Here is a 26,218-nt window from a genome sequence, read left to right on the forward strand (position 1 = left end):
CAGAGGTCGTCTCCGTCTCATTTTCTGCAGGACTAAATGAACCCTGAAGAAGAGAGGATCTCTTCCCACCTTCAGTTCCTGTCTTGGTGGTTTTGCTTTATTTTTCTCAGTATATTATATGTCACTGCTCTGCTGGATGTTTGATCAGAATATAACTTCTCTCCTGGACTCCTCAGGCTCCGTTGTAATAACCTCTCAGCGTCCAATCTGACTTGTTTTCTTTTTGTTTCTTTTTCTTCTTCTTACTGTCAATCTCCCACTGTTCTCCTTTTACTCTCTTTCACTCCATCTTGGTGTCACCCTCCTCCTCTGTTCTCTCTGTCTAAAGATGGTGAGTATGAAACAGCAGAAACCCGACTTTCCTAGAGAAAACTTCCCTCCTTTTTTCAGATGATTTCTTTTGTCCCAATTGTACAGTGCTTTCTCTTAGTGTGTGTGAGCTGATAACCAATAACGGGGCAACACCTAATCTGTGCTTTGTGATTTGAGTAAAAAAAAAATGTCTCAGATTCAATTTCTCAAATTTTCTGCAGTTTTTTTTTTTTTTTTTTAAACACATAATATAGTTTGGTGACATTTCCACCATAAAGAAAGTACCTCCTCTCCCTTTTTATACACCCTCACTTGCCTGCCTTTTACTCCTATACAGTTTTTCGGCTAATTCTCTCAGTTAAACTCGCACGTTTCCCCCACCTGCTCTAAAACAAATGCCTCCCCTGTTAAATGTGTGAACCCACCCTCTCTCCCTGAATGTTGACCTGCATCCACTCACTCAATGTCTGCCCCATCCTCCCTCTTTTTCTCCCCATCGCTCTCTCTCTCTGCATCGCTTCTCTGTCTCCTTTCTTTCTTTTTCATCCTTCCTGTCTGTCTATCCATTCCTTTCTCTCTGTCTCTTTCTCCCACAGACAGCAGCGACAGTGATTTGGAGCTGTCGACGGTTCGTCACCAGCCGGAGGGGCTGGACCAGCTGCAGACTCAGACCAAGTTTACCAGGAAGGAGCTTCAGTCTCTGTATCGGGGATTCAAGAACGTACGTCCAGCTGCTGCTGATGCTGCTGCTGAGACGCTGTTAATTGCTTTGCCACCATTACTATGCTTTATATAGATGTGAATTATTCTGATATGTATTTCTATTTTTCTTTCTCTCTTGAGCAGGAGTGTCCCAGTGGACTGGTAGATGAAGAGACGTTCAAGACCATCTATTCTCAGTTCTTTCCCCAAGGAGGTTAGACATTAAAATAATCTCTCCTCTCTTGTACTTTCTTGTTACGGATTGATCAAAAATGTATGGCATTTCATCTTCTGGCTGAAGAGAAGGTGGTGTGAAATATTTGGGAGAGCAAGATTTTTTTTTTCACACCCAGACTTATATTTCATTTAAAAAAAAGATTTATAGTGTCGATGCCAAATGGATTGTTGTGTCTGTTGTATTTATGTGTAAGTGGTGTTGTCCTGTCAAAGGTGGTCGATGTGCAGATCATTTTAACTAAACTTATGTTCTGTTTAGCGGATCGGTCTTCACTGGTGCAATAGATGCAGTGTTATGAATACAATTCTTGCTAGAAATGGATCTTTACAACCATATTTTAACAAATCTTATAAAATTTCAACCTGTTTTTAATTTAACTCTACCTGTCTCAACTTTATCTTGACACAAGAAGTATGAGACATGTCACTGCACTAGTTAGGAAAAAAATGAAATTGATCACCTGAAAACAATCGAGCCCAGCTGAAAAACATTTATTCATATTTCACACAATGTGTTGAGGACTTGGGACTCAACTGTAGCCAAGCATAAGACAAAGGTTTTGGAGGGAAGAAACCTTAAAAGTTGATTGTATGTTTTGTATGAAAAATCTTAGTTTGTAAAGTAACCAATGGCTAGAGTTGGTATATGATCAAAGTGGAGTAAAAAATACAGTATTTCCATACAGTTAAAGTTTTGTCTACGACCAGGGCGGATCCAAAGTAAACAGTTATAACCCTGAAGTCGAACATAAAGTCCAGCCCTCCTCCCCAGCCCAGAAGGGGTTTTTCTTTTGGTGTTTGTGTACTTTGGTAAAAAAAAATAGTGCACTAAACCTGACTCCTTTCAATCACAGATGCAACCACCTACGCTCACTTCCTATTCAATGCATTTGACATTGACAGAAACGGTTCAATCCGCTTTGAGGACTTTGTCATCGGCCTCTCAGTGTTGCTCAGAGGTTCGGTTACAGAGAAGCTGAACTGGGCATTTAACCTCTACGACATCAATAAGGATGGATACATCACCAAAGAGGTACGAGTGCAAGAGTGAAAAGTTAAATGAACGTATATTTTGTCAGATGATACTTCTTTCTTGTTTTTATTCTGAAGTGCCCATTTAAAATCGCCTGTTTGGCAGTATTTTTGGCTGGTTTGTGTCATTGTCGTGTAGTTTTGAGAACAGCTCACGGTGACTACTATAGCAGCAACTACAAACTGTAGCTGCGCAGCATTATATTTTACCTAACCCTGTGCAATTATGCATATTAACATTCAATTCTGGTTTATATTCATAATAACAGGTCTGTCAGCACTGCAACTCCGAGTCAAACCAAAGTACTTTAATATCTTATTGATTGTGCTAATGAGCTCAGCATCATTGGTGGGAGAGCCCATGTTTAAGTCCACCTACAGTTGTAAAGTATGTTTTAGTCAAATGTTAAATGGCATAAAGCTTTTTAAATTGAAAATGTGGGCACAGTGGGTGAGAAACAATAAATAGTAGTTTCACTTTCCTTCTGTCCTCTGCTCCTCAGGAAATGCTGGCGATTATGAAGTCGATCTATGACATGATGGGGAGGTACACCTACCCCTGTGTGCGGGATGAAGCCCCATCAGAACACGTCGACAAGTTCTTCCAGGTTCACACAAATAAAAGCACACAGACTGCTACAAGGCCACTTTCCAGCCGAGTACCATAAAAAAAAACCTCTTACTAACATCTATTTTGCCTCCTCTTTTCTTTTCCTAAAGAAAATGGACAAAAACCGAGACGGTGTTGTGACTATCGAGGAGTTCATTGAAACCTGTCAGAAGGTGACTCACACTTACACACACACACACACACACACACACACACACACACACACACACACACACACACACACACACACACACACACACACACACACACACACACACACACACACACACACACACACACACACACACACAGATACTGTGTTGCACTATCTCAAATAAAATCCCAGTTATTAGCAAACAGTAAACAGCAGGTCAGGCTCCCTGGTTCAGTGTCAGGGACAACATAACGTCAGCGGTTAATCAGACTCTGACTGAGATCATCGACCTTCACACAAACCATCACTGTTTTAATGAGACAACACACTTTCCCATTTCTTTCTTGAATCATATCCAGACCCTCCCTCTTACTATTTGTAACATGTTTCATTCTAAATTAACTTCATCTTTATTGCTGTTATCTTCTTCTCTATTTGCTACCTTCTGTCTTTCACACGATCCCTGTGTGGTGACACAAATATTATCAGGACAAGGAGACAAAATAAAACATCTTTCACCTCTAAACACCTGACCAACCATTCTGGAGACTCATAGAGGCTCATGTTATTGTCAGAGTAATAAGGCTCTGATACTTCCACTTCAGATTTATTTTGTTTTATTAATCTATCATTTGAACCAAAATGCAACACAATTATGTCACAGAAACCAACACACGCAGAAGGAAAAAGCATGAGAAAATTAGGAAAATCATAAAAGAATTTAGTTGTTGGTCATTTTAGTGGTTAGACTTTATAACAAGCTGTGTCCCGACTCAGGATCGGTCATCACAAACTAATGCTTTGAGCTCAAACCCACAAAATAGAAAAGGAAAAAATAGGCTGAATCATGTCAGTGGAGTTCTGATGACGTCAGTCGATGAAGAGTCAATTATTAATTTTGAGACGACCTATCCATGTGTTTAATTAACCACAAACTTAAACATTGGGCAATAAATCTGCTGCAACTTTGCAGCTGTTCAAACATGCGGTATTGAAAAAGAAGCAAAAGAATGAGAAAATAATTTAGTTCCTCTTCAACAAGAAAGCTTTAATATTCAAGCCGATAATTTTTTTTAGAACAAGAAGAAAAAGCTTTGTGATTTCCCCTGTAGCGTGCCATACCACCTCATGTGCAGACTCCAAAATTGCAACGCAAAAGAAGTTACAGCTCAGTGAAGTTACAGTGTCACTGTTGGTAATATCTTCAAATGTAAATGTATAATGTCTAAAGGTAACTCCTATCTTTGTCCTGTATCATGATAGTATTATCACTATTCTGCCATTAAAGAAGATTTTAAAATGCAGTTTTCTTGGGACAACTTTGCACCAGGAAACAAATAGCTGGATGTGTTAGAAGATCTTTTTTCATTATTACAGATGTTGAATCAATCACTTTTGTATGAATGTGGCTGGAAACTTCACTGTCACTGTGGCCACTTGAGAAAAACACAAGTGGTATGTCTAAAATGTTAAACGGATCAACCTGAACTGTTGTTTGTCAGACGTCCAGTGACAAGATGTTTTTCTTTGTCTTTTCCAGGACGAGAACATTATGAACTCCATGCAGCTTTTTGAAAATGTAATATAAGGAATCAGGATGATCTGAGTTGTTTTCCTTCAGTAGCTCAAGTCACAGACACACACAGCACAGTAATGCACCTCACCCACACCTCCAACTCCACATTAACGTAGGGCATGCTGCTGCATAATGTAGGTACTGTACAGAAACATGAACTAGATGGTGTTTTTTTTTATATATTTCTTGCTGCACTCCTTTAGTTTTTATCTTGCAAATGCTCCTGGATTAAAAGGACTGCTACATATAGAAGAAGAGCTTCCTGAGTAAAAGATTTTTGTGCCCTCAAATGATGCAACAGAAGAGCTTCTTGTGCTTTTAACATCAGACAAAAAGGATCAGCAACCAACAAGGGATGAAGAAGCTTACACTCCCCTGAGCCCACATGGCTACTAGCTTTAACAGCAACATATACACACTCATATACACAGACCTGCTGTTTCCTCAAGACGTTTTAGAGCACTGGATGAAGTACAACAAAACCACAGTGACACACAAAAATGAGAAATGAATTTAAAGCATGTTTGTCATCAAATATGTGATGTGGAATTAGCTTGCACTACAATTTTATGACTATGTATAATATACGCCTGAAATAAGGCCACTGTAGATACCTGTACCTGATACACCACTGGAGACCAGTGTGTATGTATATATGTATAGTTAATAGTTATTTAACCTGCATTGTGTTGATCTCATCTGTGCTGCACTGAGTGATGGAATAGGACCAGATTTGAATATTTGTTTAAGAAATATCTGTGTTAATCAGTTAAACATCATGTTTAGTAATCGTTCTTCGTTGAATTTAAATGGATTATTTAAAATATTTCTCTTGTTTTGTATTTTGGAAGATTATGTTTAGCTGTTCGGATTGGAGAAGTGAGTCTGTACAGTACTGTGAAGAAACTAAATGACTGTCATTATGCGTGTCCTTATGCTGAATTAAGGCTTCATCTTGTTTCTTCAGTATCTGCAAGCATGCTGACTCTAAGTGCCACAGTATTATGTACAGAACAGTGGGACCTTTGTGATGTCGGTTAATTAAAGACCCTGTCAACAGCTGCGACTTGTCCTTTTTTAATGCGTCCCCTCACCGTATTTCTCCACTGCATACAGATGATGAAGCAGCAACAATTGTGAGTGAGCAAATATGACGTGACATTCATCAGACGGAAAACAGCGACACAAAAAACTAAAGTAAGAACCTCTTGTCAGCAAATGGGACCTGGACATATTGAGAGTATGCGGCACATCGCTTCAGTTGTTACCGTCTCATTTGTCCTGCACTGGCTTCACTTTGTAAGACTGGAAACAGGTTGTGGAACATAGCACAGCTCATTTACTTTAATTAGCTACTACTGTCATTTATTTGGGGGATTTTATACTTTGTTAGTGCTTTTGAGAAGTTAATACTGTACTTTTTACATCCACAATATTCAAGAAAGGGAGTAAGCCCTTAAAAAAAGATGTGTACAGATAAACTCCCAGGTTTATTTTGTGACCCTTTGGAGTGACTCGACCCCCAGTTTGGGAATCTCTGAACTAAACTACCAAACTGTATATAAAGTTTAAGCTTTGATTGGTCACGTGTATGATCCTAATTCAAAGATGCAATCATATTAATTACTTAATAATGTTATGTAGGTACAAGTTATTTAATTCATGATTGTAGTGAGTGACATGGTTGCTGAGGAACAGGCAAAGCAAAGAACCCAATATTATTTTCAGCGGGTTGTGCAGGCCGAAATGGAGATATAAGGAGAGCAAAAATTCACTATATTCATCAGGAGTCAGGGTGGGTTACCAACTAGGACAAACAGGCAACTGCTCCAGGATCTACCCCAAAAATGGTCAAAAGCCCAGAAGCTTTAGGGTAACTGTGGCAGTTAATTTGAATAATTTCAAATTTGCACAATAAAAACTGAAATATCAAAGGTCTTGAGGTGACACTTGGAATCAGGTTTCATCGCCTCTCTGTGGTTTTGAAGAGGGGCATATTAACAAGAATTTATAGGTGTCAACTTTTTTTAAAAATTCATATAGCTTTAATAATATAGCATAACTCATATTTCCAGTTACCATCGTGCTTATTTCAAATTTGCATTTCATCAAAGCACTACAACCTCAATATACTGTTTATATTATCATGCTCCGCTTCGGACTCCAAAACAATTAGTTCATTCTGGAACTCTGACTTTGACTTATGTTTATTAGATGACATATCTCAAAAAACAAATACTGTGTTTTACAAAAGTGTCTACACCCATAACTCTTAAATAATCTGCAAAGTTTTCTCTAGAATCCTAAATACCAAAAGAAGTACTTTTGGTACCACGGCACACAAACCTTTTTGCTTCTGGCTGGCAGTGATGAAAGAAGCACTCAAATATTTTGCTTTAATTAAAAATATTGGTGCACCAATATCTGTTTTCAAAACTGTACTTAAGTATCAGCAAATGTATTTGAAGTATCAAAATTAAAAGTATTTAGCTGTTGTGATTGATAAATTCTTATATAGTATTATTCTCTGACTTCATCTTGTCTTTGTTGGGCCTCAAACTGTTAAATGGAAAATATTTTTTAATGGAGGCCGATTATTTTAATTTGAAAAGCAATTAGTAACTACAGTTACCAGATAAATGTAGCGGAATAAAAAGAACAATATTCCCATCTGAATTATGGTGATGTAACTAATAAAATACATTAAATGTAAACACTAAAGTAAAGTAGGCTACATCAAAATTGTACCTCAGAACAGTACTTGTGTAAATGTACTTGGTTACTTGCCACCACTGCTCGCTGGTTTAGCCCTGCTGTCCAATCTCGTGCCAACTGGGTTATGGAAAGCAGATCACCCGATTCAATGTGTGTGAATGTAGGCCAATAATGGCAGTGAAACCAAACAGCCGTCAGGGGGCAGTGTGGTGGATTACACAAGCCATTATATACAGTGGAAGGCGGGCAGAAAGACGCTGTTTTAATAGTCTGAGAGGCAGTAACGTGCTGGTTAGGCAACTGCACAAAAACCACCGGGCAGCTTATGCAAGAAAGGTTATTATTAAAGAAACAATAGGTCATCGTTAGGCCGCCTCTGATTGGCTGGGTCCAAACTCCGAGGCGGGGCGAGAAGTCGGCACTTGACGTCACTGGCGATGTGGGCATGCGTGTTGAGGGACGTCTACCCCCGTGGTTTATGAAAGGCGAAATCCCTCCATGGGTAGCGCGTCTGGCAGCTCTTTCGAAACGCGTCTGTCGAAGAGAAGGAGCTCCTTTCGGAGGAACCGGGCTCGAAGACGGTGTCATCTCTTCACCTACCGTCCGCTGTGTGTGTGAGCTATCTCCTACCTTCAAGTGTCGGCTGTCTTTGCCTCCCGCTTCGCTCTGCTTTAACAACACAAACCACGGGGACGAGCCGACGGACTCTCCGTCGTTAGCCGAGAGGGGAAGTGGGCTCCGTCTTCTCTTTTCATCAGGCAGGTGAGTACAAAACGTGTAATTTTTTTTTTTTTTTTTTTTTTTCACCCAGTGAAGCATACCCAGCATACATGTGGATGTTTAAGAAGCAGGACGTGCAGAAAACTTTTGCCTTAGGTGTAACCTCTGTATGTCGTCGCACCCGGGGCTCCGGCGGAGAGAGATGCACGGAGCTCCCCTGTGGCAGCTAGAGGACTTGGTGGGCCGGCGTGACTGTGTGTCTGCTGGTGCTGAAAGTGTGGCCGTGAAAATCCAGGCCCAGTTTGTCAGGCTCATCCTCTTCACCTCTCCCCTCTTTATGACCACAAATCAAAGGGAGTACTTACTTGTCTGTGTGGTGTGGAGGCCACATGTCTCAAGGCTCCCAGATAACGAGGGCTATGTTGTGACTCTTAAACACACAAAACACAGCAGGAAGGCTCAGCATGCATTACTAAAGGCTTTGTCTTGTGTCATTTAAATGAATGAGACCCCCCAATAGGTAGAGCTGGTAAAGAAGCACCAGGCAGCACTAACTGGGACACTAGAGCTTATTTGGCTATCAAGATTTATTGGCTCTTTATGATGGTGGTGTCCTAGAAACGTGGCTAGGCAGGTGCATGTGCGTATGCTTACAGTATGTATTTATATACACATCTGTCATTAGCAAACACACATGACTGAAAAAGGTACTAAAAAGGCAAATGTACACAGTATGGCAGTGACAGTGTAGTGCTGGTGAAGGTAATGAAGATGCTGCATCCTTTGGACTGTGGAGGGTGAGATCCCAAATATCTTAAACCAAGATGCCAAAAAGCAGCTGTTAATTAAATTTCCAGATGGCACTGCTGTTCACTGTTTTCCAGAGTGTGGATTTCTGACACAACATTAACCTGCTGAAATAAGGTTAAAACTCCAGCAGTATTTTTTTGTTTTTACCATCAATACCAACTTGAGACAACCTTCAGTTTGGGGCCTTCATATCAAGGCTCATCAGTCTGTGATAACCATGATGAAAGCCACAATAAAGCTATTTATTTTGCTACAAAGATTGCTTGAGTTTTGTCCTTCTCTTTCTTTTGTCTTTCATCTTTCTGATATCAGCAGCCATGAAGTCAGTGTTGACAGATTTGTGACCAGATCAATCACCGTTATTTGCATCTCAGTATCCATAAAACTGAGGTAATAATGTGAAATCCCATGTTTGTAGGAGATAACAGTCCAATAACTTGCTTGTAATTAAGCAAGGTTAGGCCAGTGTGTGTTTGTTTCATCCAGTCAATGTCTTTTTGTGATACGTGTAGTTTTTTTATGCAGAACTTCCTTCACATCAATACTTATCAATACTCACAGGACCTGGGTGGTGAGATAATAAGTGTCCTATAAAGGGGCTAGCCTCTGCCAATCTTCTTTTAGCAATTAAATTAAGTGGTTTTTGAGCATCTGCAGCCCATGTCAGAATTTTAGTTGTGGCAATACACACTACCTTACAGGTATTTTGCTTTGCACCTGTTCCTGCACAAGACTTGAGACTGGTTAATTGTATTTTGTGCTATGTTGGTGTGGGAGCGCAAGACCAAGGTTTGTGCCGGTCCATCTTCACCATTTCATTTAAAAGACTTTGTCTCAGATTGTATGAATTCTACTTTGTTGTGCACCAGTTTCTGAACCACAACAACGTCTGCCACTGACTTGGTGAGAGCCACATGGTTCGTCAGCTGACTTTCTGTATCCATTACAAATGTAATGCCCTCTTTTCAAATTCAAAGCCATCCAGTGTTTTATACACTGTGCAGGCATATATGAGTTTTTGACCTAGTGACTTTGACTTTGGTTTAATTAGCCCTCAATGTACGTATATGTAGTGTCAAAGCAAACACTCAAAAGCATAAATAAATCGACATAAAACTAAGATGAGATTAAAACTAAGCTGTAGAAATGAAACCAAACTCTGAACAGCTGGGGGTTTTGGATTTTACTTGGAAAGGTTATGCCGCTAGTTCATGAAACCTGCTGCTTGTCACTGGTCCGACCTAGTCAGCCTCCGTCTTCATGCAGACTTGTCACTTTTTCAAATGTGACAGATGGCAGTTAACACACTGTTGGACAGATCAATGAGGATGATTCAAAGGTGCAGCCACATAGAGGGAGAGGAACAGTTGGGAGAGCTCATATCATTGTGTGTGTGTGGGGGGGGGGGGGGGAGGGAGGGGGGGGTGCTAACTGTACAGGAGCTGGATGGGGGATCGTCCAGCCTCCCCTGCTGCTTCCTGTCTGCAAAGAGGCTGATAATGCAGTGACATGAAGATCAAAAGCCACAGATTATTGCAGCCACAGGCTTTAGTCATTTTTGGAGGGCACCAGTGTGATGTGGAGCATTTGAAATAGAAAGTAACATCACAGGATGTTGGGACCCGGTGTTTTGATATTTCAATGCTTTGATAGTGCCGTCATGCATCCTCTAACTGAATGCCAGGTGGATTGGGGGATTTTGGTTTGTGTGTTTAGACTGAAGGTCTGCTTTCCCCGAGAGTGCGAGTCACGTTGATGCAAATGAAGCCTGGAAAAAGAAAAACTTCAGGTGATGAAATTCAAGATAAAGGAACCACAAGGTCTAGCTGCGCTGTGTACAAGAGGGGAGAGGAAATGGTTTGTAACCGGTCATGTCAACTGCTGAAGAAAAAATGGTATGTTTGTTCCTTAAACCAAACAAGGAGATTATAGGGGGAGATAATTTTTCTCGAGAAAAATTGTTGCTCTAGAAAAATGATCTCCCCCTATAATCTTGGCAGATTATTGCAGTCACAGGCTTTAGTGATTTTTGGAGGGCACCAGTGTGATGTGGAGCATTTGAAATAGAAAGCAACATCACAGGATGAGGCAAATGCCTTGTGTCTTCACACAAGACATTTGCCTGCCAATTTCCCAAAATGAAGAACCACCCTCCAACCTGTCAATTATGTCAAAGCCATAACTAGCTACAGACTTTCAGTGCATGAGAAAGCTATCTTAACCAGTACAGATGTATACCTTTTTCTTTTATTCCCATTTCCAAGGTAACCATAAAGCAAATGGGTACCTTTTGCCATTAGTTAATATATTGATCATGAGTCATGCCAAAACATGCTATATAATTATAACATCTATTATAGTACCACTGCTTCAATACAGTTAGTGTAGCAGGCATTGTTTCTGCTTAATCCTTTCCTCTAATTGAAGCCACTCCTCTCTACACCCTACAGAAGGATGTAGAGCAGAGGATCACCTCAGAGGATGTGGGGCCAAGCTGGGCCAGGAACACGCTCACGGAGAACTGGGTCGCAGAAATGGATTCTTGGCCCTGTTTGCTGGAGGCAGCATGTGACTAAGATTACACTGTAGTGCTGGATCACACTGTGCCTTCCCACTGTACTGTTTAAAGGTGTGTTTGGGTGGGTAAACTGTTAGCATTTTGGCATGTGGCTTGAAATCAGGGTTCATCATGTGATTATTGTCAGTCCAAGGAGAAATAACGAATCCATTTAAAGTCTTTGTAGTTGGTAATGGGAAGATGGACATTTTCTCTTATAGTTTGCACCAGAACTAGATAGATAGATATAGATAGATAGATAGATAGATAGATAGATAGATAGATAGATAGATAGATAGATAGATAGGTAGATAGGTAGATAGATAGGTAGATAGGTAGATAGGTAGATAGGTAGATAGATAGATAGATAGATAGATAGATAGATAGATAGATAGAGCCACGGCCCAGATTTCGTGCCTCACTTATAGACAGTTCTGTGTTGTGACATTTCCTCGGGCCAATCAGAGTAGTTTTGAAAATACTGGAACAGAGCAATGACCCACATCATACGAGTTTCATCAAAAATGAATTAGCTGCGTGACAGATGATGAATGGGCTGGTAGCAGCATACTGAAGAGGATTAGTAATTGATTTACTGTTTCCCATTGTACTGGAAGTGGCCTATATGTGATCTGTCTGTGCATCTACCTTCATCAGGCCATCTAATTTCTTAAATGTTGAAAACGATGTGCATCACTGCTTGGTTTACCACATCAAGAAAACTCAGAGGGAAAATTGTTTAAAAGTTGATTTTGGACCCGGTAATATTTGCAGGCGTTATTGAAAGGCAGCTTTCGTCCTGCCTCTAACTCCAGTATTTCAAAATAAAAGCTGAGGTGAAGGGAGGTGTTTGAAAAGAAAGTGATGCTTCATGACATCACCAAAGGTTTCCTAAAGAGCAGTTTGAAGTTCATTTTGTTGCCATTTTGGCACTGCCTGACACCGCCTTACTCCCAGATAATCCAAAAATGGTCAAAGGTGGTGTGTGGGTGGAGCAGAGCTGGACAAACGAAGCCTCATTACTGAAAAAAGCAGGCAGCTACCCAGCTGTGATGGCACTCACCTGTCTCTCAAAGCAGTCCTGCTTTTCATTATATGTAACACTAATAATACAATTTACACTGGTGAGTTATAGAACCCCATCCCCCAATAGTTATCAAGAACGTGGAAGTTAATTATAGACCAAAACCGTTTGTGGTCCAGGCTATAAACATGTTTATTTCTGCTCTAATATTGGGCATTTCAACATGGGGGTCTACGGGGAGCCCTCTCTTTTGATGGCTACTTCAAGTAGCCGTTTGAACTAAAATTTTTGGCACTTTCACTTGGGCATCATTTTTCAGCCGTGAACGTTGCCGCTCGGTCCACACGCACATAAATCATGTTTCCCTGGTCTCCCAGGAAATACTGTAACTAATCGACTGCCTACTTGCTCTTTGTTCTGCTGCTGCTCACAGCAAAGTCTGTTAAAGTTGGCTTAGCCTCCAGTCAGTCCTCGCTGGTCACCTTCAATGTACAGGCTAATAGTGTTTTACATGTACAGCTGCAGCGTGACCTTGCTGCATGTTGAAAACTTGGGTTTAAGGCATCACTGATAGACTTCTATCATGTGCTGACTCTGGTATCGGGTCTGTCTGTGAGGAGCCTCACCCCGTCATGGTTTTCATATCGCTCCTCAGTGCAGCATCTCCTTATCTCTCAGAACCTCATTTGTTTTGTCTGTCCTCTCCTCTGTTACAACACCATCTGTCATGTGTAGCACATAACCTCCCGTGCAACCTGTGTGTGTGTGTGTGTGTGTGTGTGTGTGTGTGTGTGTGTGTGTGTGTGTGTGTGTGTGTGTGTGTGTGTGTGTGTGTGTGTGTGTGTGCGCGCGCGCGCATGCAGAGGTAGGTGTGTTTTTAAAATTCTGATATGTTGAATATTTCATACTTAGCAGCTGAAATGATTCATAATTATTAATAACTGATTAACTGACTGCCTCAAAACTAATGTGCAACTAATTTAATACTCCTTTAATTGATGCAGCCATGATTTTAAGCAGCTATACCAGCAATTCTCTGGATAAAGCGTTCAGATACGAATATTTTATGATTTACTTAGTTAGTACTTTGTTTTTAGATGAAGCAGGATTGATTGATGATAAAAAAAAAAAAAAAAGTTTGTTGCAGCCCTTTGATACTTGTATATTGTTGGCCCATCTTGAATCTATCATCTGCCATCTTGCAACAATTACTCAAATAATCCTTTAGTCAATTATCAGAAAATCAACTGGAAGTTATTTTAGTAATCGCTTGACTACAATTTTATCAGTGTGATGTTCTGCAACCAATAAATAATTACAGGAAGGCTGGCTTTTACCCAATCCTGCATATTTTAAAGCGTGTCTGGGCACAGCCAGCCTTTAACTTGTTTAAGTGTTGTAATGGAGTACAGTCTCAACCTTTTCTCTGATGACTCGCTTTTAATGTTAATGGGTAACTATTGTAATGCTATTTTATAAACGGTTGGTGTGTGCCAAAACATCTCAGGTTAGCATTGTAAGCTGATAATTATGAAACAGTGGGGGCTCAATGAAGGTAATCTGTCTCCATAGTTACTGTACAAGCAAGTGAAGCTGGCTGTCCCGCTGTGAGCGTCAGCAGGAATCTGGCTCTGGTAGACTTAAAGGATTTCATCAAATTCAAGCAACAATGGATACCTTTTATTATATATCCCTACTGGGCTTAATGGAAAAGATGCCTGAGGCTGTGGGAGGTGAAACCACCTATAAGAAGAGTGTATAGTTACAGTACAGACATACTTTGACTGAGAACAAATGTGAGAAACGACCCCCATTCATGTGCAGCTGATGGCATGCTGTGTGGGTGTAGGTGTTGCTTTGAGAACAAGATAGAAATACAGTTAAAGGCTGAACATCTTTGATCTCCTGATCTAAATGTAACCTTCTTCCCTGCTGCTTTGGTTTCTTTAATGGAGAAATATGTTTGTACAGCTCTGCATGGGAGTCCACCCGCTGTTTAACTCTAACATACCAAAGAAAGAAGCATGATTTCTGCTTCAGACCAGACAAATGATTGTAATTAAGTGGTACTTCACTTCTGTTAGGTTTTTCAATCTGGAAACTGACTGAATTTCCTGTATTATCGTATAACTCATCAGTCTATATGTGTAGCACATAATCTGTAGCACATAATCTGGAAACTGACTGAATTTCCTGTATTATCGTATAACTCATCAGTCTATATATAAGATCTAATTTACTGTACTGTTACATGATCACAGTCAGCCTTTTCCTTTAATGTTTCCTGAAAGCCTTTTGCCAAACTTCCTGCCTTCTGTCCTCCTATTCCAGGAGCACAAACAACAACGCAAACTGAGTGGAAGTGGAAGTCAGTGAAAACAAATAGGTAGTTTTTAGACAACAGTGGTCTCTATTTGAAATGAATATATTGTATCCCATGTTTTTTTAAAAGGTTGGGACCTGAATGTCCCTGAATTTTATTGAATTTTTCTGGATCATGATTAGGGAAAAAGAAGCAGACGGTTGCCCAAAAAGATGGTTCAGTTTTAGCTGTTATCACGTAGTTGCAAAAAACAAAATGCACGTTACAGTTTGAGCCTTGTAACTTTGCTATTCTACCTCTTTTTGAGACATTAATGAAAACAAATATTCTAATTGTCAAATTGCCTGCACACACTCAGCCCAGGGAACCACTCGGATGACATAATTGAGTTACAAAGCCACAACAGCTCCCACGTCTGCAAGCGTATTTTGTACACTGGTTTTATGAATCAGCAAGTTCATTCTAACTCGTGATCTTTCGTCTGAGCTCTTCTACGCTGTGTTATGATGTGTCGCTAAGAACTTTAGCTGTTTGTTTGCGTGGCTGATTAGTATTTATTGTTGCTGCCACATTAGTGTGACACAACAAATGAGTGTGTACTTCTTGCTGAAGTTAGTATCTGTTGACTTGAACATTGTGCATGGGAAAATATAAATAATTATCACTTTAGATCAGAAATAAGTAACCGAGCCTTTCAGTTTTATTTCCGACCACAAACCTCAGCAGGTGATTTCTTTATTTGGCTTCTGTTTTGTTTTTGACGATTTGCTGCTGATGGGTTCAACCCAAATCCTATGCCAATGAAAATCCTTTCAAAAACATATTAGTGAGCACATATTTAGCAATTGTACATTTTAAGATGACACAAAATCAGAGTAATAACAATGAATAAAATTTACAGTAATGAAATAAATTCAATAGAAGCTATACTTAAATAAATTGCAATGCAAAATTCTAAATAAAGATTACATACGCTAAACTGTATTTGTATTTTTACTTTCATACTGAAAACTGAGCTTTAAGTGCTTCATTAAGAATCCTGAGAAATAAACGCATAGCTGAGAAGTTACACTAAATACACACAATATACATTGAAATCAAATTAAGCAACGTAAAACACAACAGTTCAAGAAAGCAGCTGAAGTAAAAGGTTGAAATGTATTCCTGTGTCCTTCGTTACCGAAGCTTTGGAGTTTAAAAACAATCTACAACAATTGTGATAATCATTTATTAATAAAGGAATTTCAGTTTACAGTAATACATTAGCCAGAAGCCGCAAATCTTCGAATTGATTCAGCGTTATCTCGGGATCAAAAGCCCTCTGACATTATATAAAAGCACATTTAAAAATCTATTAATTGACAGTGAAAATATTCGTCACATGCAGCACTAAGTAAAAGATCGCTTTTAAAAACTCGTCACACATTAGTTTGTAGGTGTCCGTTGTGATCCGTCAAGCTCCATCTGCTTGAAGTTGTAGTTGATATGAAAGCCGGGAGCAGTTTGGTCATCTGTGGCACATTTTGTTGGCTGTATTGAAATATTTACCAGCTCATGAGTCTGTCTGAGCTCACACTCCTAAACAGCTTCTGTCTCTGTGCTGTTAAAGCAAACTCTCATATCTCCATTCACCTCTGCTCCGCTGACAGGAAGCTGATCAATGTAAACATGACCTTGCAGTCTCCCCCTCACAAAGCACTCGTTGTGAAATGTGAACGCCTCACGTGTACCCTGTCGTGTAAGGCGGCTGCCGCCACCGTCTCGAGACGAGACAATTTTTTTAATATATTTACTTTGATGTTTATCTTTCATTTCCTGGTTCAAATAGTTCCACGGCAGCTTAACTTTCACGTTACTGACAACCACATAGATTTGTTACAAAACCTACCAGGAAGTCATTTGGTGTTGAATAATAGAGCAGACAGTTGGAGACGATTACCAATGTTTGTGTGGATGACAAATTACAAACGTGAAAATCCTGATTGAAGAAAATGTAATGGATTGTTGATGAGGAAGGTGGTTTCCAAGTTACTTTTTAATTGGCCGTGCTATTGTTGACACTGACACTGCTAAATTAATCTGTATCGCCTCGCTTAAGTATATACAAATGCATGTACACAAGACTTGTCTTGTCAGTAATTTGGTTAATGAATCGAAATAATGTTGCGTTTTGAGATTTCATCAAATGAAGAAAAGCTTTCTTTTTTTAATTTATTGGTCTGTGGCTGCTCAGCCGTTGTGTCAGTTGAGGTTTTAATTACTCCTCCTGGCTGTCATACAGCTGTGGAAATGTTTATTTTTTTATTTCACTTTATTAATCCCCGAGGGGAAATTTCTTCGCTACAGCAGGGGGGCTCTCAGGTGGGAGCTGCTGCAACAGGCTGCCACTAGCGCGGCGCCAGGTAGCCTGACCTGAGGTGCATGTTTTTGGATGATGGGAGGAAGCCGGAGAACCCGGAGAGAACCCACGCAAGCACAGGGAGAACATGCAAACTCCGCACAGAAAGGCCCAGGACCGGATTCGAACCCGGAACCTTTTTTGCTGTGAGGTGACAATGCTAACCACTGCATCACCGTGCCGCCCTTACTACTGTACACCGTGGTTTTATGTTTGTCTGTCCGGATCTTCGAGTTTGTCATAGCTTTAAGTTTAAAGTATAATCACAGGTAGTCACAAAGAGGGCCAAAGCACAGATAACTAATGAAACTGAAACAAAATAAAAAGGCACCAATGCAAAACAATGCTAAAGCCATGAGAATGAGTTGATTTATGTGGAGGATTTTTTTTTTTTACTTTGGGGTCCAACATCCAAAAATGTTCATGTAAATAGCTGTTTGAACAAATGTCAAAGCAAACTGAAACTCCCCTTTGCTAACCTGAGTCCTGGAGGAATTCCTTAACTTGTCAGCCTCTCCTCCAGCGTGCATGCTCGCCCAGACTGAACTGTAACTAATATTTAGATTGTGTAGTCAACAAACTCTACAAGGCTCCCTAACAAACTGAATAAATAATGAGACCAAAAACCTGCATGCTTCCCTGTGGATGCTAAGCGATAAGGTGAGAGGGCAGGTCACTGTAGCAACACAGGAATGTCTTTCGTAAAGTGCCTCTGGTCAGACAAAACAACCAACTGGAACATGTCATCTTTAAATGCCAAATGTAGAGGTCTGCAACTGAAATGCTGTATTTTCAGTGGACGTCTTCTTCCCTTTTTTACTTTTACAACCCCAAATATTTAGGATTTCGTGACTCCTGATATTTATTCCTTTAGGACAGGAGGAGCTGAACTTCTGTACTGAAGCCATTGCATACACATGACTCTAATCCTGCTGCAGGTGTTATAAAGTCTAGACTTTAAACTCCAGACTAACAACTGGAGGGGATGGAGCTGAAATGTACATATGTATGCATCTCACACACACTAATTTAGTGCTCGAGATGAAAATACCAACACAAACATGTGGCGTGTGAAGTCCTCCTCCGGTGGAATCCCACACAACACAGCACAAGCCTGCACAGGATCAGGTTACCATGGTTATAGATCCAGGCGCTAACTGTCCACCAGCCTGCATATTCTGGGATGAGTTCAAATTACCACAACAGTTATCTTTGTTCCGCCTCACATCACTCCCTTCCTTTCTTCACTGCTTTTACTATTTTTCTGGTACTCTTTTTTTTTTTTTTTTTTTTTTATCCTTTTTAAGTTTTCTTTTACATAATTTGAAAAGTAATGTTTATGAAACGGCATATTTGTCTTCTGTTACATAATCACAGCCACTCGTTTCAGTTCTCTCTTCTCTCAGTCCAGTTCCCCATGTCTCTTGTTTTCTCATGGTTTCCTCATGTTTAGTGGTGTGTGTGTGTGTGTGTGTGTGTGTGTGTGTGTGTGTGTGTGTGTGTGTGTGTGTGTGTGTGCTTGTGGGGCGTGTGGACGGATTCCTCGTCAACACCAGCAGACACAAAACACAGCGATGAGTGGAGCGGAGGGCAGTTGTCTCTTGGGCAACAGCGGAGCCGGGCATTTGAGGATTTCATGCTACAGTAGCATGGCTCTCCTGGTGTTAGCGCATGCCTCAGCAGACCTTAACTCACCCAGAGGCTCCTGGGATACTTTCTGTCACACACTCCACATCTCACAGCTGACTCACAGGACTGAGAGAGCCACTGGCTGGGCAGCACCGAGGCCTATTATGCGTTCTGTTTTCATGTGCCGTATGCTGTATTCATTGGTCAGGAAAAGACTTGATGGGTGAAAGACATGACTTGTCATCATGTGGCATTATTAAGGGATCGTGGTTTATTATGACATGGGTCTTATTTTTGTACTCCTGGCCATTATTTCTATTGAATATGTAACATTGAACCCTCCAAACAATATTTGAAAAAAAAGGAGTCGGGCAAGGCAAGATGACAGACAATATCACGAGAGACCACTGATGTAGGGTTTAATGTGGTGGTTTCCTGTATACTTTGCGTGCTCAACAAATGCAATCTCAAGTAGCATTACTCATGCAGGATGCTCCACTAATTGTTATCAGGGATGGAGGGGAAAGAGATGAGTTCGCTTTACAGAACGTGAGACGATATGTAAAGTTTTTCATGTTTAAGAGGCACTTCAAAGGGAGGAAAGTCCAGCCATTAACCTTCAGGTAATTTTGAGTTTGAGTCCCTAGTTTCAAACCTGTATGATTATCTGACTGCTCGTGTTTTTTGCCAAGTGGATTATCTCTTGGTGATGTCGCCACATAGCGAAATCTCATCTTTGAGTTCTTGCTGCCGATAAGAGCGATAATAGCCAATATAATAATGATGAGACGCAGCTAGGGGTAAAGCAGAAATCTCCTCTTGAAGGAATGAGTCTCCATGCCAGAAACCCAATCCTTTTTGGTTGTGTACATTGAACATTCAAGAATCGGATGCAGTGGAAGGTTTTCAGCCACAGTTTCTAACAGAATTAGGCTATGGGTCTTAAAAATGATTTCTGGTTGGTCAAACTTATGTATTTATGACTTTACCTTACTTTAGCTTACAAATCAGATTATATCAAGTTGGTTTAACATGCTCACCTACAACTGGACTCCAGTTTCTTCTTTTAAACTTACTAAGGGCTCTTCTTATGAGTGGCACCTGTGACAAGGTGGAAGACATAATTGTGATACACTTCACTCTCACTGCCTTCCTACAGCTGTATTTCACCTGAGAATCTGAATTATAACCAGCTCATCAATCACACTAATAACTTTTGCTTGTGATTAAATGCTACCTGTCAAATTAACTGATGTCTCGCCTCCCTCCTCCTCCTCCTTCTCATCCTTGACCCCGCTGTGTCCCTCCTCTGTGCCTCCTCCCCCCCTTATCTTCTTCTCTTTCCGCTCGTCCTCTCTTCTTTGACTACCTCCTCCTTTCCCTCTCTCTTGCTCCTTCCACACAGATGCTCCCAGCCGCCCAGCTTGAAAGGAGTGATGGGATGTGTCAACTAGGTATTACACCTATCCCAACATCTTACACTGCAAGCAGGGATACTGGCTGGGTGGGAGAGGAAATTTAGACATTTGAAAAGACAATATGACATAGAAGAACAGTGATGACAAGACAGGGTACACTACAAGTGATGGCATGTAGGCGTTTGTTGACATTTAATAAGACGGTTTATGTAAAGATACCAGCATGTTTTTTTTTTTAACTTTTTGTTTTTTAGGGCTGAACGATTTGAGGAATATATCTAACAGCAATATTACTTTGTGTGAAGTATTTTTAGTGGGTTGATTACCTTTTATACTCAGAGGACAGAAGAGACCTGACAGGAAATGAGTGGAAAGACTCATAAATCACTGTTTTAAAGTTGAAATGCCAGTGTGGCTCTATATCAACTTTTCTTTCTAACAACATTGTTGTTAAAATTTTAATTATTTATACATTTATTTGCATGATAATATGCAGAACTATATTTGTAGTGTATTATAATACAAGATACTTTGTTATCAGGCAGAATTCACAGTAACAGTGTAGACTAAACGGTCAGCTTTTTACAGCTTGGTAAAACAAATATAATGTAAATAAAAAAAAATTTACAGGCAAATATTAAGAAACCTGTGAGGGGGGGGGATCTGTGAAGGAGGGCACTGAACAAGAAACACTTACTATAACAAAAAAGATCAAATCCACTATGACAATCCTCAACTGCGACACATAATAAAATTGGGGGCTTAGGAATCCGAAAGGATAAAAAACAGAAATACGGCATACAGTAAATGAGGCATACTGCTGTAATACAACAATATTTTTGTGAGAGAGTGCAGAGTTGATGTGGTAATTTGTTTTGTAAGTTGTGAATGAAATGACCTTCAAATATAAAAGCAGCTATGCATTGGAGTCCACCCATTTACTGCATTACTATAACTGTCTTTTTTTTTTTTTTATTGTGTGTGTGTGTGTGTGTCGCAACTCTCAGTTGAACCTGATGATATTGTGTCTCTGTACAGTATTTGTGTGTGATGCAGTTTCATTCAGAGGGACATAGTTTGTATAGACGCTAATGTCGCTTTCTTAATGACCTTCTATAATTTGATGCTGTTAAACCACTACAGCACTGTAATTTCTTTAAAATGTTGAAACATCCTGTTTTTCTTCTTTCCACACAGCAGACTTAAGAGTTTTCACCTGAGATATGTTTGTCTGATCCCCAAAGCTCGGATCATCTGCTTTCTTTTGGAATATATACTCTTTCCACATAATGGACACCAAATAATCCTGCCTTTTTACCAAAACTTAGTTACCTAGTTCACCTTTATTTAATCAGTATTTTTTAGTTACTCTTATGCATCTATCAAAATCCATATTCTGTGTCACACAAAGCAATCATAACACACAATTAAAATGGTCCCAAATATTGATTATATGAGCAAATGCATCAGAGAAAAGGTGTCTGAGGAATCTGGGTTTAGAGAAGAGCAGGAATACTTGACTTGGTCCCAGCTGGGTTTGGCAGGTACATCACACCTGACACTCTGCGATCTTGGCAGCATCGCATCATCTGATACTTTTGATTCCAGCAAGTGACACTTGATGAAGATGGTAAAGAGTAACGTAGCTCAAGGGCTTGTTTTACACAAACAGAAGTTGACGTGACATCAGAAATTAGACGGTACCACACCACTCCTGGTAGAACAAAGTGACCTCCCTCTCTTTCTGCCTTCTGCACCTTTTCTTCATCTCTCAACTCCCATTATTCTGTTCCTCATCTCTATCAAACATAATCTCTGTTTGCATAATCTCTCTTCACTCTGTGCCTTCTCCTCTTTTCTTGTGTCTATCAGACAGTGACCTGATAGCGACATAAATTATTAACTGAAGTGGATATATGATTTTGTTAACAATTTGTATAGGCTGCATTGAATGATTATTCTCATTATGGATTAATATACAGATCAGTCTTGTGATTAATCAATGTTTTATTTCTATAATATGTCAGAAAATAGTGAAAAACGACCATTATAATGGCTTAATTGTTACTTTTGTCTGACAGATGGTCCAAAAAGACGGTGAATCCACACATTTAAGGCTTAATTGTCAAGCTTCCTTGGCAATTTTCCTTGAAAATGGTTTACACAATTGGGCAATGATCCAAATAGTTGATGAGCTGTTTCAGGCATAGATCAGTTAATCATCTACTTTTAGTTAGTTACTTAGCCTTGGGAGTGCTTTCATTATGCACAATGAAGGAAGCCTGCAGCAGCCAAAAAATTCCTGAAATGTTTTGATATTAGTGGAAAAAAGGGAAGCAAATCTTGATATTTGTTCAGATATAACCAGCATACAGATCTGTCTTTTTACTTGATTCATCATATGTACTTGCAGTTAACTTATTCTTGTTGTTCAGAATAGACTGAACAAAACAAGTAACCTGAGATAAGTTTCTTCCTAGAATATTAGAAACCTTTAGATAAATAAAGATATTAATCTCTGTTTATCTGTCTTTTGTTTTCCCAAGCAGATGAGGCAGTCCTGGACAATGTAATTGGACTGAAGGATTCGTCTGCAGTGTTCACACCGGAGCGAGACAGAGGAGGGACAGAGAACGAGGAAGCGGAGGACATCAAAGACACAAGAATGGGCGTGGGGCAGAACACCACCTCTAAATCAATGGATAGTGGCAGTGAGGGAGGAAAATATGAAGAGGAGAGCAAACATGGGGCAGATTTCTACCCAATTCCGGTACACAACTTTGTTCAATGCCCTTTTGCGCTTTCGTAAAATATTTCCACTCAGATAAAACCACAGACATGCCTAAAACAAACTTACGTAATGAACAATGACAAAGTCAGGGCTTGCACGCAACCTTATAATCACAGTCCTCCGGCTTCTTCCCCCCCCCCCCCCCGTCTCCTTTTCTTTGACTCTCGGTTATGTTTGGCATTTCTTTTTGCTGGGATTTGTTTGAGCAGACAGCCACGCACAAACTACACTCCGTGGCCACTTAGTACATGCTGCTGATACTCTGACCATCCATTTCCTTTGTTTGTCCTCTTGGCACCAGGCCACAGCTTCATGTAGATCAATAGGCTAAATGATAACTTTAGCAATTTATCTGAGACTCGGTCATAAATCACACCAGCACACCTTTTTGTGATGTGTTGCTGTGGTGCGACGTGACTTCATACTTTCACCCAAGTTCTGTCCTTTAGGACTATTTTGAAGTTCTTGAAGTGGAGAATTGGGGCACGAGCATGATTGGTGCAAGCGTTGTACCAGATCATTTTAGTGAAAAGGGTGCTGAGCTGTAAGGTGACGCTCTCAATTTGCCAGACAAAACTGAAGTCACATTTATCTGCTTATCCAAGACCTTCCGTCTAAACAGTTGGGTTGTTGTTTTTTTTCGTAAATACTTTGATAATGTCAACATTTTCACTGCTGTAGTTACAGCTTGTTTCCAATACCCCCAATTGCTCAGAAATCAGTTAATGCAGGTTGAAGTAAAGGATCTGAACAGCTTCCAGCACTGTATAAAACTAAGCTGAATATTTCCACATGGCTGTAAAAGTGACCATGATGTCTGCTTTCTTCCTTCAGAGACTTTCTAAGAATAATCATGAAGCTTCTCTTTCTGAACAGAAAAGGGAAGTCAAATATGAGGCCGAAATTCCCCTTCCATGTAATTGTCTCATTCAGGCATTGTGAGGTGATGTTTGTTTACTTGCACACACACTCTGCTGCTCAGTGCGGTAAAAATCACTTTGTGCCCACAAAGTAAAGACAGACTGGTGGCAGTAGGTGGATGAGCGTGTTTGCATACATCTATCATTTTGCATGTTGTTCGTTAGGCATGGAAAACTTCAAAAATCTTCTTCTCTCTTCTTTAAATGTAATTTGTAATGTTTTTCATCTTCCTCACAATGTCCTCTCTTTTATAATGACCATCTCTTTGATTATTAACACAACATGGATGCAATGAGGACATACAGTACACAGGAAAAGCATAAATTTATACATGCACACACTCAGTGGAAGAAATTTGTTTGTATGGTTTGCATACTGTATGAAGCTTGTGTCAATGTCCAGGTTGTCCAATCTGTTCCTGTCTTTAATTTGACCTTGCATGTGTGTGTTTTTTTTTTACCTGCACATATACATCTTACACAATCTCTGCCTCTCCTTCACCTCACCTGTGTCACGGCTTTATCACCCGGCCAACATGTCAAAGCTGTGAACGTCACCCCCAGTTTTCTCACCAAGGGCTGGCCAACTGTAATGAACACTGCGTTTTGTAATGCCTTATGAAAGGAAAAGTGTTGATGTAAAAATCTGAATTGTGTGTGTGTCTAGGTGGTAGTAAACGGTGTTGCCAGTGCCAGTGGAGACCAGGATACTGAAAACACAGAACTGATGGCCATCTACACAAAACATAATCAAGTCGCAGAAAAGGTAACTCGAGAATATAAATGAAGAAGTGAAATACAATCCTAATGTATTTTGTTAGTCATTCAAAGTGCATCATAAGTAGATAAGCTTCTATTTAAGCTGACTGAAACATAGTCACATGGTTCAAATAGCTTATTCATACAGTTCCAGGCTAATTATAGGTTCTGTAATTTTGTTAACCAGTCAGTTTCAGTGACTTTCCTTTTCCTCCCTCACCTTTCCCTTACATCCTTAAAGTTGTTATCCAAGTGTGCTTTAACACTGCCACAAACACCCGAACAGCTTATTTGTCAGGAGAACTCCTGGTGTCCATTTACAGTGCATTTAAGCTCACATTGTTTTAATAAAGAAGCTTGTCAAAAATGCAATCGGTATCAACACAGGAATGGCTGACCAAGCCACTACTATTAAAAACTACAATGTGGCCAGATAATGATGGCAACAAATGGAAATTGCAGTTTGCTACTCTGGCAACAACAGTCCAGATCACAATCTGTAAAACTGAGTAAATATAAAATATTAAAGTTAATAAGGAAAAGGGCTATTTAAGATCTAGGACGAATTTAATTAATCCCATAGGGGAAAATTGGCATCGTTGCATCAGCAGCAGGATACAGCCTGAGATAGGTTGACATCAAGCATAGTTAAACAATATTGACATAAATGTGTTTACAACAGTAAAAACTGTTACTGCTGGTCAGTTATAATTTCACAACAATATCCATTCATGTGTTTTCCTTCAAAAATGCTGTCCTTTTATAATTTCTATTTTTTTTACAGGGTTAACTATAATTTTTAGTGTATGCTGTATCCCGTGTCCTTGTAACGGTAATATGAGTAAAACCAAACTCATTTCTGCAACTAGTGACAAAAGATTTTTCCATTGACCTGTCTCCATGTTCTCCTCCTCTGCTGTGCTCTTTTCCTATTGTCACAGTGACTGTGCAGTTTTCTTTTCTGAGAACATGAAATGAAATGTGCTTTCTCATACACCGTGCCTTTCCTTCTCCGCCACTTTCTATTTTTTTATCTCACAATCTTCTCATTCACAGAAAGCAGCACTCCTCATCTCTGCTCAGACATGCTGTTCTCACATCAGTATTTGACACTCGTTGGTGTGATCTGCCAGTTATTTTTCTGTACTCTGACATGAATAAACTCTCACAAAATGTATTATTTTGACGCTTTACAGACAGCAAACTGTTGAGGACAAACTAAGCATGTCATGAAAGATTTGAATGATAAAGATGTCATCTATGCTGGTTTTTTTGTGCTTCATTGTAGAGCTCGATGTCTGAGACGCTGGACAGCACCGACAGCATAGACGCAAGGAGGATGGATATGATCTACACCATTGAAGACACCCCACCCTGGTACCTGTGTGTGTTCTTAGGCTTACAGGTATATCTACACAATCATCTGTGAAACCATATGGACTGAAAACACACCGCCTGCACATGTTCTGTATAATCAGAGTGTGTCATCTTTCACGGTGTTGTTCGTGTCGTCTCTGTGCAGTATTTTTCA

General features: G+C 39.9%; 2 protein-coding genes across 7 annotated transcripts in view; both read left to right on the forward strand.

Moving 5' to 3' along the window:
- The window catches only part of kcnip3b (Kv channel interacting protein 3b, calsenilin), a 43,329-nt gene extending 37,644 nt beyond the window's left edge, over window positions 1-5,685 (forward strand). For all 4 annotated transcript variants that reach the window (XM_069707820.1, XM_069707821.1, XM_069707823.1 and 1 more), the window contains 6 exons: window positions 909-1,033; window positions 1,159-1,228; window positions 2,106-2,284; window positions 2,787-2,891; window positions 3,004-3,066; window positions 4,588-5,685. In XM_069707820.1, the coding sequence (XP_069563921.1) occupies window positions 909-1,033; window positions 1,159-1,228; window positions 2,106-2,284; window positions 2,787-2,891; window positions 3,004-3,066; window positions 4,588-4,635 (590 nt within the window). In that variant the 3' untranslated portion in view covers window positions 4,636-5,685. The remainder of the gene's footprint in view (window positions 1-908; window positions 1,034-1,158; window positions 1,229-2,105; window positions 2,285-2,786; window positions 2,892-3,003; window positions 3,067-4,587) is intronic.
- A 2,335-nt stretch (window positions 5,686-8,020) lies between these two features.
- The window catches only part of slc23a2 (solute carrier family 23 member 2), a 34,478-nt gene continuing 16,280 nt past the window's right edge, over window positions 8,021-26,218 (forward strand). Inside the window, exons 1-4 of one of the 3 annotated variants that reach the window (XM_069707792.1) lie at window positions 8,021-8,104; window positions 22,767-22,987; window positions 24,596-24,694; window positions 25,976-26,092. In XM_069707792.1, the coding sequence (XP_069563893.1) occupies window positions 22,883-22,987; window positions 24,596-24,694; window positions 25,976-26,092 (321 nt within the window). In that variant the 5' untranslated portion in view covers window positions 8,021-8,104; window positions 22,767-22,882. Of the gene's footprint in view, window positions 8,105-20,203; window positions 20,254-22,763; window positions 22,988-24,595; window positions 24,695-25,975; window positions 26,093-26,218 lie in introns of those variants that run through there. The other 2 variants (XM_069707788.1, XM_069707791.1) reach the window with 2 other exon arrangements.

This window comes from Brachyistius frenatus, unplaced genomic scaffold (assembly GCF_029030835.1).
Source record: "Brachyistius frenatus isolate BFR_SWC_R1_liver_20210118 unplaced genomic scaffold, ASM2903083v1 Contig_72, whole genome shotgun sequence".
NCBI classification, from domain to species: Eukaryota; Metazoa; Chordata; class Actinopteri; family Embiotocidae; genus Brachyistius; species Brachyistius frenatus.